The sequence below is a fragment of the Acartia tonsa genome, chromosome 6 (genome assembly GCF_053477335.1).
Source record: "Acartia tonsa isolate MP-2025a chromosome 6, ASM5347733v1, whole genome shotgun sequence".
In the NCBI taxonomy this organism is placed as follows: Eukaryota; Metazoa; Arthropoda; class Copepoda; order Calanoida; family Acartiidae; genus Acartia; species Acartia tonsa.
In genome coordinates, this window is record NC_137265.1 from 27,072,752 (window position 1) to 27,090,597 (window position 17,846).

General features: G+C 28.1%; 1 protein-coding gene across 1 annotated transcript; it reads right to left on the reverse strand.

Annotated features, from left to right (window-relative positions):
• Positions 1-120: 120 nt before the first annotated feature.
• On the reverse strand, positions 121-17,524 carry LOC145322250 (tachykinin-like peptides receptor 86C). The gene is made up of 14 exons (XM_080164117.1): positions 17,370-17,524; positions 16,213-16,309; positions 15,567-15,657; positions 14,035-14,146; positions 12,207-12,311; positions 11,296-11,424; positions 10,942-11,013; positions 10,695-10,764; positions 9,975-10,055; positions 9,246-9,336; positions 8,787-8,892; positions 2,949-3,080; positions 1,316-1,384; positions 121-584 (listed from the first exon to the last, which is right to left on the reverse strand). Exons 1-14 carry the CDS (start codon positions 17,384-17,386, stop codon positions 539-541), a joined length of 1,218 nt encoding a protein of 405 aa, XP_080020243.1. The 5' UTR covers positions 17,387-17,524; the 3' UTR covers positions 121-538.
• Positions 17,525-17,846: the final 322 nt, after the last annotated feature.

Genomic DNA, 17,846 nt, shown 5'->3' on the forward strand with positions numbered 1-17,846 from the left:
GCACATAAAAAGTTATAATTACATATTCATACAATCAAGGAAGTAATACAATAATTATATCCAATACTTGCAGATATATACTTCAGTACAAATCAAAGGTGGGTTCTAAAAAATAATTAAATACAAGTCAAAATTTATTTGGTCTATGTCGATTTAGGCACCAGATCAAAAAGCAAACAAATGTTTTGTCTTAAATTTTATTCTATTAGTTTAAGCTTTTTAGGATACAACATACATAAGTGAAAGCATTCAGGGGTAGGGGACAATATGGTTGTTGATTATCATAAACGACACACAAATAAACAAACAACACTACTGGATATTTTTGTTATATACTAGCATAATAATGCTTACAAAATAAATTATTTTCTTGTTGGATAATTTTTTATGTAATGAAAATGGATATTTACATAACTGAAATAAAATATTCTGTGACATCTCCACATCTCATTATAACTTTTAGGTAATGATCTGATCATGAATGGCCTGTATGATGCGAGTGTAAGTGAATTACTGTTCTTATAATTATTTTCTTTTGTTATGAAAAACTTTCACTACTTTCTGGCAATCCTCGTTGTAATTCTCTGAAAAAAAATGTTTAAATAAAATGATAATCAATTTTGTATGCAAGAATAGTTATTTCTCGCATCGTATTATAAACAGCTTTCCGCGGATATAGAATGTACAATTATAAGATTAAAAACAGTTTTTAAACCCCGAGGCACATCGTTCCTTTGTATGGATGAGAACCGGTTACTATCCACTGGATTCGAATGAATACGAGAAAATATTTTATTTTTTATTTTGTGTAATTTCCCCTCATATATTTTCTGTTTGAGTGTGACTAAGGGTGGCTAAGTCAGGGTGTGGCTGAGGAAGGCTAAGGCTTAGATATATTGACTTATGCTCTAAAAGTTACCCAGCGGTTTGATACAACTGCCACAATTGCTTGTCTAAGCTACATGGATAAGTTCAGTTGCGGTTTCAGCTTCTTTTGCAATTATCGGTCGCTGAATGAAAATTTGTTGTCTTCTGTAAACCGTAGGGCTTAGGGTGGTTTTGATTGCCTAGCGCTGGGTGTGGTTAAATAATATTTTTAAAATAAACTTTAGACCTAAAAAGTTTAATCTTAATGTTTGCCCCTAAGTAACAAACAAATGTATTAACCAGCACCCGTCCCCCCCCCCCCCCTCTTAGATGGCGATATTCTTAAAGTAATTTTGGCCCTGTAGAATCTTAAATCCGAAGTTAGCTACTTCTAGCTATAAGAGTTCTCGAGTAAACCCCCCCACTCTGTTCACCACCTTAAACTTACTTTTTATCCTCCTGATGTGTAAAGGCACATCTGTGCTGCACAGGAACATGAAGGTTCATCTGAAGTCTCCTAAATATAAATAGTGACGATTTTAGTAAATAAATACGTAATCATTTTTAATGAAATAAACATAAAGGACATTTAGTATTTTGTATTAGCGTTACATACTTAGGTACAGACGGATCAATTTAGAGAGTATCTTCGATGCTAATAAACATATTTAACATTGGAAAATGTTATTGTTTAAGGATATAAGAAAATAATTATATCCTAATCTTACTATCTTCTATATCAAATAATCAATAAATCTAATTCTATAATACAATATTTTTATTATTTATTATATGAGGTTTCTGATTATCTTCACAGGAGTCAGAATATTTGGAGAGCAATTCCCTTTAAAAAAAGTACGTCGCCCTTTTTAAGTAGGAGCCAATGGGTTAAAAAAATATTATAAATTATCAACTGCCAATTAGGCTGTTATATTATTATTAAAAATAGAATTATCAAGAAATTCTTATTAAATATAAAGAATACCAGAAGAAAGATGAGAAAGAAAAAGGTAAAAAAAATGAGTATTATAGAAAGTTGGACTGACTTGTTCAGTCCATTAAAGTAACCATGCAAGAAATATATTGCTTTAATCACTAAAAGACTGCCACGAGTAGACCCAATACCCAAAATTTGAAGCCTCCAGCTTCAAAATCCAAAAAATTATAGACATTTCAAAATCATATTTTTAGTACAATGAAAATTTTGAAAGTTTTTCATTGCTAATAATAGAATTTTCATTAATGAAATACGTCGCCTAGAAAGAAAATTATAAGCTTATTTTTGGCAGAAACTTAGGATGCCAGTAAGTGATAACATTTTTACAATTAAAACACTCTTCTTTATAGTCAAAATCATTCAGTTTAATTTGCGTTGTATTGAGAATACTGAAGCGTGAAAATGCCAGCCTTTAGGATTTCCAGCCAATCAGAAGTCTGAGTCTGTGCTAAGTCCACTGAACAACCAATCACAGCTAAGCATCTGTATTACTTACATTAGTTAATTTTTTCCCGCTATGTTTTTACGCTTTCAAACGAAATTTAAACCGAATTTTTTAAAGACATTTAGACTATAAAAAGGGGTGTTTTTATTGTAAAAATATTATCAGTTACTGGCAGTCTAAATTTCTGACAAAGATAAGCTTTTAATTTTGCTTCCAGACGACGTAATTATTTATTAAAATTTCCATCATAAGCAATAAAAATCTTTCAAAATTTTCATTGTACTAAAATAATCATTTTGAAATGTCTGTAACTTTTTTGTTATTGAAGCTGGAGGCTTCAAGTTTTGGGTATTGGATGTATACTCGTGGCAGGCTTTAAGCAGTTAAAGCGGGGTATTTCTTGCAGGGTTCCTTGAACTACAAAAATATAACCTAATTAATTACTCTTTACTAGTTTTAGTAGGTTCGTGTAATTTTTTTAGAAACAATGATTATTTCCTCTTTAACTCACGTTTTCCTTCATGTTCATTGTTTCTATTTTACATTTAAGAAAGACCTTCGCTTCTTATGGATGTTGTCATTCTTGTTATTAATGTATTAATCATAATTGAAATAAAATTCATAAGAATAGCTCTTTACCTTAAGGCTATTTGTTCACTCTGATGTTCTGAGAAAGAACCATTTCTTCTGTATCTGTTTGTTATTCGTCGCAAGTTAGATTTTAATTTCTGTGGTGTACATTTCAGTACATAGTTGAAATACTCACGAAATCTAAACAAAAATATAAAATATACAACAGGTGCCTCATTTACTTTTTTGTTAGCAAAGTGAACAATAAATTTATTTATCCGTCTGACTCAACTGTTACTAGACGCCCATTATGATTCATATTACGGAGAACATTTACTTCAAAACTAACACGTTGTCTACTTTTGAGGCTACAACGCTGTACATTGATGACATGAGAAATAAATTTTATAACTTACATTGTCCGTTGCAATGGTCTACTAAGTCTTTTTTGTTTCGCTACTTATTGAAGCTTTATTCTTTGTTTTATTCATTCGCTGTTTTTTATGTACAATGTACATACAACCAGGGACAAGGGAAGGTCTGTCTGACCAACAATTCTATTAAAATGATGCAACCTCATTACGAAACCTATACAAGTATCGAATGTTATGGAAGGTACAACTATTTTAAAAAATGGCTCTTAGTAAACTACTAAACCTCATCAAAATAGAAAAAATAAGAAAAATACAGACAGATTAATATAAACAAACACATATTTCCTAAAAAACAAATCAGATGTAGGGAGATTTAAAAATTTAAAATACTTCCTAAAATTAAAATCTTTAAATTTTTTTCTTATCCATAAAATTTGTATCTGTTTAAAAATAAAAAACAAAATATTTCAACAAATTTGTACTCCAACGCATTTTCAAACACCTTATTTAACCCTTTAGAGCAAGTTAAGCAAAAGTTTCAAATTGATTCAATAACTAATAACATCTTACTTTAAAGCTCAAAAATAAAATTCATTGTTCATTACTTATTAAAAAAAACAAATAACACAAATAACCATAAAAAATAAAATACTAAATTCTATTGACGATCAACTTAAAATAACCATAAAAAACATATATTGGTGCCTTACCACAAAGTTGCCCATCAAGCACTAATCCCCCTTCTTATTTAAATTATATTTTTTTTTCCTTTATGCTATATCAAAATTACTTCTGCCCCTTTGATCATTTACAATTTGTTAATTAATGTTAGGGAAAGGGGGATTCTGTGCTCTAAAAGGCACTTTGAGGGAAGTTACCCATATTTTTAATTCTGTAAAAAGTTTGTAAATTGTTAATATTCGGAGATTAGTTGTTTTTATGTTTAAGTATTGCAGTACTAAATAAATCATGATTTCAGGGAAGCTTAGATTTATTACACTTCCCTAATTCGCCACTTATCCTTCCAACGTGTTTCGCAATTAGAGGCAAAAAATTGTCAAGAAATACAAAATGATACCACAACAAATATTATAAAATGTATGATGTGTAAAAGCATAGTTATGAAGTTTAGAATTGTATTGCTAGGTGTCATTATTTTATTTTAAATTTGTAGATATGATAAATGTTTAAACAATCTTAAATATTTTTCAAAGTATTACAGCTATTCACTCTTTAGGTATTTTAATAAATTTTATCACATTTAATGTGAGAATGTTGCTATTATCATATTCAAAATAAATGCTGTAATAAGCTTTAAAATATTTAAACACTAGTCTCTCATTGGACACAAAATGACGTCCAATAAGAAAAAGGAATAAAAATATTGGAAAGAAAATTATTTTATTTCAAAATCAATTCTTGGCATTTTGGAATAAAAAATATAGGGGAAAGAAAATTATTTATTTCAAATTTATTTCTGGTCTTGAAATAATATTCATTATTTTATTTTAATTCGAGTGTCAACCAATAAGAAATAGGCATGCTGTTTTAAAAGTTTGGAATAAAAATTATTATTTTTTGTCAATTCCTTTTTTCAGAGTATAAAATGAGAATAAATTTTCCAACATCATTATTGATTTCTAATTTAACATTTCATACAGTGGGTAATATTTATTTCAACATTTTTTGTCATTTAAAATCAAGTGTCACAAAAATAATAATATTTAACATAAAAAAGAAATTTTTAAAATAATTTTGTTTTCTTTATTTTGTTGAAGATTTAAGCCCAAGCTTTTTATGAGGGGGGAGACCCCCCTCAACCCCCCCTCTCCTGAGGGAGGTAACCCCCCTCGACCCCCCCCCCTGACGCTCTCTTCTTTAAATCTTTCATTATTTCTGTAATTTATTCTAACTATCTTATAAATTTCAAAACATGAGATAAAAAGGAAATAATTTGCTGTACATTATTAAAAAATTTAAAAATTGTAAAAAAAATTCCAACATGATTTTTAATTTTAAATACAAGAATATTTTTTCCTATATGATATGTTAAATTTAAATACAGGAATAATTTTGTACTGTGGAATTGAAGAAATAAATGCTGTACATTAGAGTGGCTTGATTTTCAATGATTTTCTAATTTTAAATGTGCTACATACACTTTCTGTCTGTACATCATATAAGAGACCAAAAAATAGAAAGAAAATATTTTGAATAATGGGGAGGCTCGCTGATGCATGTAAACTTTTAGAAAGACACTTGTGGGGAGAATTTTTTTTTTTTTTTTTTGGGGGGGGGGCAATTATTTTTCTTTCAAAGTATAGCTTTATGCACCTTCCCAATTTTGTCTTGAAGAGTAGAATAAGAATAAAAAATCTGTTTTTAAAACTATTGATCCTAGCAAGTAAAATCCATAAATAAATTTAAAAACCAAGAGATTTTACATTTAATTTAAGATTTTTCATGCTTGGATGAATATTTTTAAAAACCAATTTGATATTCTTATATTAATCAACAAGACAAATTCAAAAAGATGCATAAAGCAATACTTTGAAAGAAAAAAAGTTGCACCTCCAGAATAAACTTCTAAAATTTGTAATGCATGGAAACACCTTCCCCCCATTTCCCCTCAAGGACAAAATAATTTTTTTATATTTAGGTTTCTTATATGACGTTTAAACTGTAGATGTTGATTACAAATTCAATGTCCAAAATTGATCCACTCTACTGTACATTGTTATAATTTAATATTTGATGTGGGTATAAACATTAGACATAGATGGTCAATCTGACCCCATTTTTTTCTTAAAAAGAAACCTTTGTTCACTTTTTGTTGTATATGAAATACAGCCCTATAGGCAACATTATTTGCAACTAAATTTTGCAATGATAAAATTTTTAGAAAGATAACTTTATTATAAGAAATTAAATTATTTATAACTAACTTATTATATGTTGTGTCATACGCTTCACATTATATGATGGAAGAAATATTTTCTTCAAATATTTCACCCAAGGAAAGCTTTAACCTAAGATATTCAACAATTTATAGCTGATACATAATGTAAACAAAATTCCCTTGTGCTGTCTCTAGGTTATCTCTATTGTATAAATGAACGTACAAAAGAGGAGGAGAGAGAGAAGGAAATAGACAGAAAAGTGAGAAAGGGGGGAGGGGGAAGAAATATAGAGAAAAATAGACAGAGATATTTATAGTTCACCCTTAGATGATGTAAATTTTTTGATAGACTTTTTTGAATTTAAGAAAAAGATAGAGAATGAGACAAAACCAAGTATCATATTTTATTAATATTGCTTATACAAGAAAGGTCATTCAAAATTATTTCACCAATATTAAGGTCAAGTGACAAAATTTAAATTTCCACCTACTTCGCCCCCAGAGGGGGCAATAGTAGAAGGAAAATTCAAATTTTGATCACATGACCAAAATTGTTGAAATAATTTTAATATCCTTTCTAGCATTCACAATATTACGAAAATATGATAAATAACTATTATTCACTATTTAGCATATAATTTACAAGTAGTTTATGATTTAGATAAAATACCTAAAATTTGTAAAAAAAAAGCTTTATTTCTGCCCATACATCTTTAAACTGAACATGCAAACAAACTCTGACAATCCTTTTAGCATGGCTTTTAGTAAAGAAAGCAAAAAAGTGTTAAAATAATGCTTGATTTTCTTATCAAATTCTGTCAAAAGTTGCTTTATCTCATCATCAAGTTTAAACTGGAAATCTATGAAATTAGCTCTAAAGCATTCTTTGCCAGAATAGCATTCCCTTGTCCCTGCATACAACAAAGAATATAAATTTGTTTTATGAAATAGTGAGTTTTCTCAGAAATGAATGCTGTCTGGGTTTCGGCAGCCGCAAATTTCAGGCTTCTGATTATCTTATTCTATACCTATTTGAGTGACAATTTTTTTGTTTTTTACCTTATGAATTATTTTCCACATATTTATTACAAAACGACTTGCTCTATTTCATCAAGATCCATATAGGAAATAAACGTCTATAAATGAGCTTGACTCTTCCAACAGTAAAATGTTTAATACTCATAGTGCTCCAATAATCCATAATAAACTCTCATTGATCAGAATGATAAGACCCATTGTTTCACTCTATGAAGAATAAATTCATTTTTCTTATTTCATGTTGCTATTTGAATTTTATTAAAGTATTAAATTTCTATTCATAAAATAGTAAATTTAAATTTATAAACTAGTAAATCAAAGAAAACTTAGTTTTAAAACAATTTGATACTTGCAATGCATCCATAATGTGTTCAGATATTAAACTAAAATTGAACATTTAAATAAACATTTTAACCCTTTCAGGACAATAATTTGAAACAAAAAAAAACCCTAGGATCCTAAAATATTTTAAAGAAAGAGAGACAAAATTATAATTATGGTTTTAAATAAGAATAATGAAATTTGAAAAAGACAGAAGGAAAGGGAAGTGAGAGAGAGGGACATTTATTCTTTATAAATGGAATTAAAAAATTAATATTCAGGGATAGGACAAAAAGATTTATATTCATAGAAAGGACAATGGAAGAAAAAAATTAATATTCAGGGATAGGACAATGAAAGAAAAAAGGTTAATAGGCAGGGATTGGACAACGAAAGTAAAAAATTAATATTCAGGGATAGGACAATGAAAGAAAAAGGTTAATAGTAGGGGGAAAGACAATGGAAGAAAAAGATTAATATTCAGGGATAGGACAATGGAAGAAAAAGGTTGATATTCAGGGATTGGACAATGGAAGAAAAAGTTTAATATTCAGGATAGGACAATGGAAGAAAAAGGTTGATATTCAGGGATAGGACAATGGAAGAAAAAGATTAATATTCAGGGATAGGACAATGGAAAAAAAGATTACTATTTAATATAGTGGGATAATTTTAGAATGCCGCCTCTAGTTTTGTATATTTGAAACGGCTAATTATACAAAAATAAAGGTACCTAAATTACAAATGTCTTTTAGCCCTAATGACTTTTGATAAATACTTGAATTTAGCAAGCCCTTCTGTTTTCCAGGCGCGTCTGAGTAACCTTGTTATATAAAACACTAGCCGCTACGCCACACAGGCATAAGACAGTCAGAATTCCTGTTACTTTTTTATATATAAGCATTTATACATTTTATATCTATGGATAAATATTTACATAGAACTAAATGTTTAATAGAAAATTATTTGAATTATGTTACATTTTTTATTGGGTACAATAAATAATTTAATTAAAAATTCTTTTGTTTGTTTCAAATTTTCAATGTTTTTACAAAAGCAGCACAGCTTAAGATATTTTTTTCTTTTGACAGTACAAATAGTAAAGATATATTTATAAAGGTTTTTATAATTCCTAAGATATTATGTTCAAACTTATGCTGTGCGGCCAGACAAATGGGTGCCCGTAAGCATCCTTTATAATTATGCAAAAAAAAATTTCTGACACAAACTGGTAATTGGCCAAAAGTTTTTGTATAAAGTAAAAGTTTTATTTACCTTCTATTCATCCAATAATAGATAATTGGATTAACACTACAGTTAGACATTGCCAGCCAGTAGAAGCCTAGGTACACATGCTTAGTATAGGGAGACTTGTACACATCTAAAAAGTCAATATGAAGTTAATGTCAATGTATTTATAATGCACAATAAGTTGTTGAAATAGGTATTTATAGTTTCCCTATAACATATTTTCAACAGAAGGGATATCGATCGCCTCCCCCACCAATAAAACCAATCTGTACTTTCAGAATTAAACAATGCCCAAAACCAGTTGCGTTCGGTAGGGGGTATCAACAACCCCCTTTAAATGAAAAGTCTGCCTTAACCCTTTTTTAAAGTGAATCACTGTGCACACCACTGCCAGACACCTATATATAATATACCCTACCATATATAGAATTTGATCTGATAAACTAAGGTTGATATGCTAGAAACTATAGATGATGAACCAACCTGGATTCATATATGAATACAGAAAGTATAGATGATATGGTAACCAACAGATACAGAAGATTGAAATCATTACTCCAAACATCTTAACAACCTTAATAAGAATAGATTTAAATAAAAAGCAAGATAAACATTAAGATATATAAGTTTTCCGGAATTTTAAAGTTAGGGGGAGATTTGAAATCTGCATCAAATTTTAAGGATTTTCTATAAAATTCGTTTTTTCTATAATTCTTTATCTAAAAGCGGAAATGCATTTTAAGTTAATTAATTTTGGCATCTGTGATTGGTGGATTTAAAAAATCTGCGCTCTGATTGGATGTCGTACATCATTCAACCAATTAGAGCGAAGGTAGTTTAAAATCCACCTATCCTATTGGTCAAAATTAATTAACTTAAAATGTATTTCCGCTCTTAGATAAAGAATTATAGAAAAAACGAATTTTATAAAAAATCCTTAAAATTTGACGCAGATTTCAAATCTCCCCCTAACTTTAAAATTCCGGAAAACTTATATATCTTAATAAACATATAAAGTGAAGAATATGAAACAACTATTGAATGCTATAGCTGCATTTGTGATACTTTTTGAAAAAACTATTAACTATTTTTAATATAAAATTAAGTTCATTTATTTCCTAATAATTATCATAAGTAAGGTATATGATTGATTTGAATTTTATATCTCTCTTAAGTTGTAATAATAAATTAGTCATTAAAATGTAATTAAACCTTTTGTTTATTAACTCTGCTTCTTTTTAGCCCAGGAGTATCCTCTCCTATAGCTTCTCCTCCCCATAACTTTCGACCCATCTAAAATTATTAAAATAATCAGTTTCCTTCTAGCAAAAACGTCAATATTCTAATTTGATCATATATTTTACTGTTTTGTTTAAAATTTACTATTGGATTTTCTGGTATTGAAAGCAAAACCAATATTATAAATTGGGTCTTGTGTAATTGATGTAGATATGTACTTGATACATTTTTTTCGCGTCCTTTTTTTTGTCACACATAGTTTAAAAAGTCATCTATTACCTTGGGATTTAAATATTTATTTATGATAAATTTTGTTTGATTAAATAACTCATTTATTAGGATTAAGATTTTAAAACCCACAAAGAGAGTTAAAATAAATTTTACATAATTCATTTTCAACAGAGCTTTTTAGTATTTCTTGCAATTAAAATATATTAGATTCCTAAAAAGAGCTTTATGAATCAAATACAAAACTCCCAATAAAGGATTTAATCCATTTTTGCAAAAGATATGTAAATCATTTGCTGCTATTGGTGCTTTTTTATACTTTAGATAATATCTTTCATTACCCTAAATTTTTTTTTAAAAGGCAAGCCCTAAATAATTGATAATAATGCAGCAATTTTGTGTATTGTTTGTGCTATTTCTTAAGCACCTGTATCAGTCTAGGTGTGTCTGTGTATACTTTTGTACCTGTAAAAAGCAGGCACCCATAATAAGTAGAGGTAATATGTAGGTTAACATCATATAAATCACATTGTAGCTGAAAAATATTTTTTTTTACAAAATAAATTTTAAAAAGATGCAATTTATAGTGGCAAAGGTGTAAAGAAATTTTCAAGATTTCTCCTTATTCCCATTCAAGTGGACATCCGTCTCCCCTCTGTCAAACCTCATTGATTAAAAATGATTGTAATAAAAGTAAAAGAATAGGACTTACTAGAAATCATATTTAGAATATCCTTGAGGTCCATCTGGCCATACTGCTATACAAACTTCTTTTCCATCTCCACTAAAAGAAACGAAGTATTTTGTCGATCAACACCCAAATAGGAAAAAAGTAAAATTCATGATTTCAAATCTCAAAAGAATTAATTTTGACAAAATCTATAATTTTTAGATGATCTGGAAGAAATAGTTCTTGGAATATAAATTAATTTTTTTCTTTTTTCTTACTTTAAACATAGAAAGGTATATTTATACATAAATATATTACTAGCTTTATACAGTTTAGGATATCTAAAGTAACACTAGTATTCACTAGTAATTTTTTTCAAATGATATAGTAACTTACCCAACATACGTATAAACATGAACTGTTATTGGAAGTGCCAAGATCATACAGAACACCCAAATGGCACAGATGGCACACAAAACAGCCCAACGTGTTGCTTTAGGCTTCAGTGGACTCATAATTGCTCTCCTGACGAGAAAATTTATGAAATTGTTATAATAAATTCTATGTCATATTGTAATTCTAATTTTGGATTTAGTTTTGTATTTTTCCATCTGTCAATTTGGTTCTCAGGAAAACATAATATAAAAAGAAAAAAGCTCGTTTCATTTAAGTCCAGCTTAAAGTTTGCTTTTGCTCAAACTTTACACTAAAACTTTTGTTGTTGGTTAAAACTTAATTTAAAATGATACATCTACCATCTACTTTTTTGTTAAAAAAAAAGTTTGAATGAATATTTATTTATAACAACAGTTTTCTTCCAAAAATGAAATGAATAAATATTTTACAAATTTTATTTTATAGAAAACATTATAAAAATAGCTCATTTTTGCATTAAATAAATATAAATGTCTAATTATATTAAATGAAAAACATTTTATAAACAGTAATGCAAAGTCTTACAAATTGATATTATGAATCCAAACTTAATTTGTTAAAATTTAGTTATTTTAACATAGTATTAAAAATACAACCATTTAATTATGCGCACTAGACCATATTTAATTATATAATTATTGTCTTCTTGTCTTTAACAAAACATTTGACAATTGGTTATCTGTTAATTTTCAAAATAAAATATGAATACCAGTCTAATTCTTTATTTTACTTGTAGATATTTGGTAATATATATTTAGACCTTTACGTATTTACATTTTTTGCTTAAACTAATAAACTATTTAAACCTCATTAATGAATGCATCTTAAAACAATTAAAATGTACTTAAATGTAAACAATATGATGGGCTCACCTTCTGTCTAGAGTTATTGCAAGTAATGACATAACACTTGATGATACAGCAACCAGGGAAGTGAAATAGTTGATCACACAATAAACAACTCCAAAATCCCACTGACTAGAAAAAAAAGTAGAATTATGCAACTTTTAGTAAACAATAGAACAGTACAATATATTTGGTTCTGAAAGCCACACAAAAAATACTGAAACAGAAATATTCTTTAAATGAATAGTAAATTTTATTAGAATTCAACCCAAACGGAATACCAGAATAAAATACAACCCTTTCCATTCTCTGCATTATTTTTGCGTAAGCTTATTGCAACTAAGTATAAATAATATGTACAACTACACATATGTATATCAACAACAAATATCTATAGCAAAAAAAAAGAACCTAATAACTAATGTATATATACTATATTGTGTATGAAAGAAAATAAAAAAGAAAGAAAGAAAGAATGTTGTGTTGGTAATATGCTAAATCAGCGCAGGATTTTTGTCAATAAGTGTTTATAATCATCAACACCAAATAAAACTATTTAGTTAAGAGATTAGGAAGAACTAAAAGTATTTTTGTGAGGTGTTACTTATGGTGCTATCAGGAGGGAAGGTACAATAGATGTAACATGATTTTATTCTTCAATTCTAATAAAAATAGATAGAATTACCCAAAATGCAGATAAAAATTATTGGAGGTATTCGGATATTGTATTTGCATTTGTAAATTTAAATCAACCCATGAAGTTTTAAAGCCAGCGATTGATAAAAAAAATATTCTGCAAGTTGTTTCTACAATCTAACCACTTTTTGATCATTTATTAAGGGTCAATTTGATTTGAAGTTAAATGTCCAGTATACCTCCCTGCGCAAACAGCGACCTTATTAAAAACATAAAAGAAGAGATTAACACCTTCCTATGCAAACCTTCTCAATATCTACATAGTCAGATAATATCTATAAGCAATTAGTTCAAAACAAAAATGTTAAATATAAATATTCCAGAAAATATTTTTTTAAATCCTTTGTAAATTTTGAACATAATATCTTTGCACAAAGAACTAATCTGGATTTACAAAAATATTAGTGCTAAAACTTGTTTAATGGTTCAATGACTATTGACAATACTGTTAATGTTTTTTACACATTGAGCCCGGTCATAAGGTGGAATAAAATTTAACTTAAAACTTACCAAGATTGGGTTTACCTATATATTTTTGGTATATTTAGAGCTAAACCTTTTAATATGAAGATAGGTACATTGTACAACTACATGGGGATGAGTTTATCTATACGTTTAAATTCACGTAGTTTAACATTTTTATTTTCATTTTATAAAGAAAAAATAATTCTTTAGCTCCGAAATTTTAAGCTTAAAAATTTTGTTTCTAAATGTTTCTTTTTGCATAGCTTATTCGAGTGGAATGAAATTAAAAGATTTGTTTTATAATAAACTAAAATGCGCATAAATCATAAAATTTATTTTTACAAAACTATGGCTGCTTTTTTTAAAAATAGTTATTTTAAAGTCATGGTACAAAGGAGACGAAAACGATGCCTAAAGTATTTTAACCGCTATGGATGTTTAAACGCAAATACTTTATAATGACGGGAATATAATGAAGAAAAACCAGCGGTTTTACTGAAAAATCCCATTTCCTTATAGCGTTATGGACGGATTGACAGACAGACAAAGTAAATTGGAGAGATTCTTTGATATTAAAGTAGAACCCAAGTCTTATAAATAAAGTAATATTGAACACATCATCTAAATATTTAAAATGTAATTTTTATACATCCAGAATATTAAACAATTCTAATATTGAAATTAAATTTATTACCTGTCACGCATGAAGATGAATGAAAAAATAACATTGAGTGTGGCCATCATAATATCAGCTATAGTAAGATTTAGCAAGTAATAGTTTGTAACACTCCACATTCTCTTGTGCCCTAAATTGTTAAATAATCAATAAACACACTTTTTAAGAGATCAATAAAACTTATTGACCATGTCCTAAGAAATTAAAATGTTTTGCGCTACATATTTTTAGAAGCTCTTTAATATTGTTCGACTCTGGCACCTTAGCAGTATTTTAAAAAATCATAACAATTTTGCTTGTCGGACATCCTAATATAATTGATCTAAAGATTATATCAACATGAAAATCTTTATAAGAAATCGTTAATAGGTTCCTACAAGTTTGATATAGGCCACAGTATCAAAGTAGAAAAAGGCAAAATAGCTCTTAATAGGCATGTTGATCAGGTATCATCCATGTCAAAAGTTTACATTGTGTTGAAAGAATTTGTCTAGGTTAGGCAGGATAGAGTAGCAGGGCTAATAAAAGAATATCATATACCACTATTGAATATTTAGTTTGCTTTAGTACAAATTAATATTCTTTTTTAAAATTTTTATCAAGGCATATTAAGCAGAGAAAAGGGATTGGAAACATAGGAAAATATCATTTCATTTCTATTTTTCTGTATTTTAATTTTTGGAATGTTAAACTCTGAGCAGATTTGATAATCTGTTGATGTGATCAAACACTATTTGTTATGTTATCTATTATTATTCTAGTAGCAGAAATATATTTAAAACTTGAAATTTTATCCTGAAGCGCAGTTTGCCACGATTTTTTTATTGCCAGCCGCCAATTTCCTATTGGTTGATACAAATCAAGCCGAAATGACCAAACCCTATTGGTTTATAGAGATAGCCAATAGGAGCTGGCCGCCAATTAATTAATTTAATTAGAAAGTGGTAAAAGTTGCACTTTCCCTTTTAAATTTAGGCCGTGACCTAATTAATGGCCATGTTTCCTATTCATTATTCCTGATTTTAAGGTTAAACGATTATATAATTATTTTTTCCCTATAAAAATCAAGTTTTAATGGCAATTTTTTAGGGAATTAGTAAATGTTTGCATAGTGCTTAACCTGGCAGAATAAGGTCTACAAATAATAGTATATAACAAGACATACTAAAGCTTTAAGTGTACGTAAATGACGATTGATCACTATAAGCAATGCCCAATTCCCACTTGATCCAAAATTCCATTAAAAATAAAGTGTAAATTTCACTGTATAATACTTCAAAGATGGAGAATTACATTGACAACAAATTGTAAGTATTTACCCTTTCTAGTGGCAAAATATTTATAAATGTATAAACATGCTAAAAATTTGTACAATATTTTTTTCACGTAAAAACGATTTTCATAATATTCACAATTGCAAAAATTTCATGGAAATATTATTCAAATGAGTTTAAATTTTCCATTTATTTCATAAAACTTGATTAAAAAAACAGCAAAACTTGCCTATTAGCTCTGTATAAAACACTGAAAATGTTTTTATGAAGTGTTACCTATTACAATCCAAATAACTGTGGCATTTCCAATAACAGCTGAGACCACTATTGAAGAGAAGGCAACTGTCCATATTATATCCAATAGAGCCTAAAAAATAGATGTTAATAGATAAGATAATTTTCAATTTTTAGGGGTTAAGGTTTCGCCCAACCTTTCCCAATTAGCATCCACTACACCCTTTGTGATAAGATCATGACGCTAATGAATACTTTTTTGAGTAAAATACCATTTTCTTAATAATGAGAAAAGCTTTAAAAAATTCTTGTAATATTTGAAACTCTTTCTATTTCTATCAACCCGTCTATGAGGCATAATGCTTATAATGGGAAAATATATTGAGAAAAAATGTTATTTGCTTAGATGCTTTATTATATAAGACAATAAATAAGCTAATAAAAGATTCGCCTAAATAATTAACATTTAATAGTAACTTACTTCATCCGTCCGCTCAAAATGCTAATAATGAGACAAAATAATTATATCAGTTGCTCACACACTTATAGTGAACTTTTACCAGAAAATTTTAATTTTAGTAGCTACAATTATTACTCATTTTACTGTTTTGTTTTGCATGTCATGTATGTGCTTCGCTTTTATAAAATATTGCTAACCTTGTTTCTTTTAACATTAGAGAAACCCTACCTCATACTCTACGAGAATTGTTGAATTCTGAGGTCTTGCAAAGCTAGGTTGTTGTATAGTCAGGTTATTATGAAGTATCTCCATACTATGTCCAGTTCTAAATAGTTATATAGGTTTAAAAAGTTAAAAACACATAACATGTTTAAACATTTAATACAATATTTATCAACAGACCAGCATATTCTATGGTACTGTTGGAGTAAGTACAAACAAAAATAATTTCAAAGATATATCTAACATGCCTGTCTAAAGAATGTTATATAACAATGATGGCAACATCCATAAAAGTGAAGCTATGAATCAAATGGACATGTACACTTGTAGAGTGTCGAAACGTTATAAGCAGAATATTAATGTTAAGGTATAAACATAATTGTAAATAAACTTATTGCAAAATTTCGTAAGTACAGGATTTGTTTAAGGACACAGTTATATTTTTGGACTTGATTATAAAAAGGTTTCGCTTAACCTATGGTACCTGGTTGTCACAGGAATCAATGTTACAAAAATCAGATGAATAGGATAATTACTTTATACAAAAATTGGAGTTTCTTGTAACTATAATAGGGTTGCTTGTGCTTTTTAGATTACACCTAAAAGTTACAGAAATCATCATCGAAAGTTTGAAATCGACAATTCTATCATGCATAAATTAACGAAAAGAGCTAACTGTGACGTATGAACGTATAGGGAACCTATTTATAAAAAGCTAAAAGTAATTTGGGTCTAAACATCATTAAACAATGAAAATATATTTTAAAAAATAACAGGATTTCTCAAGAACAGTAAGTGATTGTTAACAGATTATTAATAACGTTTTTGTATTAAAATAAATCATAAATTCTTTGATAGTCTACAAAATTTTATTTATCAACTTTATCATTTTATTATTATCACTAAATGGGATTTGTTTTTTTTATGCAACAGTTTTAGAGCTATATTTACCACTAACAAAGAATTCAATTACCATTATTAACAATTATTCAGCTATATTAAACTATTATTCAAATGAGACATTACTTGGTTTAACATGCCTAAATTTTGAACTAGCTACCCGTTACACAGTAGACGGATATTCGTTAATTATAGAAAAGCTTCGCATAAAACAACATTACATGTCCAATCTCTATCTACTAATAATGTTAGAATAAACCTACATGTTGGTATAAATCATGAAGCAGGGTTGTATTATTCACTGCAGTACAATCCCAGACTCAATAATATCTACTCCTATCTTTTTATCAAATTGTATTTGAAATATTGCTGCTAAAACAAGGAACATTATCATTTGTTCTCTGTATTATTATAATCTGAAAAAATAAAATTATTTTTATTTAATTAACCTGTATCCAATACTAATTTATCAATATTCCTTTTTTCTCGAAAGAAAATATTTTCTTGATAATTAATTTCCCATCTTTAAATAGTTCAGAGCTTAGCAGCTGCTAATTCAGATGTGGATTACTGAAAAATGGGTGCTTCGACTGCAATTTTGATGACGGCTAAATAACAGTTTTAACAAAAAACAATGGACATTGTAGGCATTTCACATAGAAAATGACAACAACAACGGTTGAATTAAGGAATCCCATTGCCTGACTGTAGATTAGAATTGTTAAAGCTTTAATTCGACT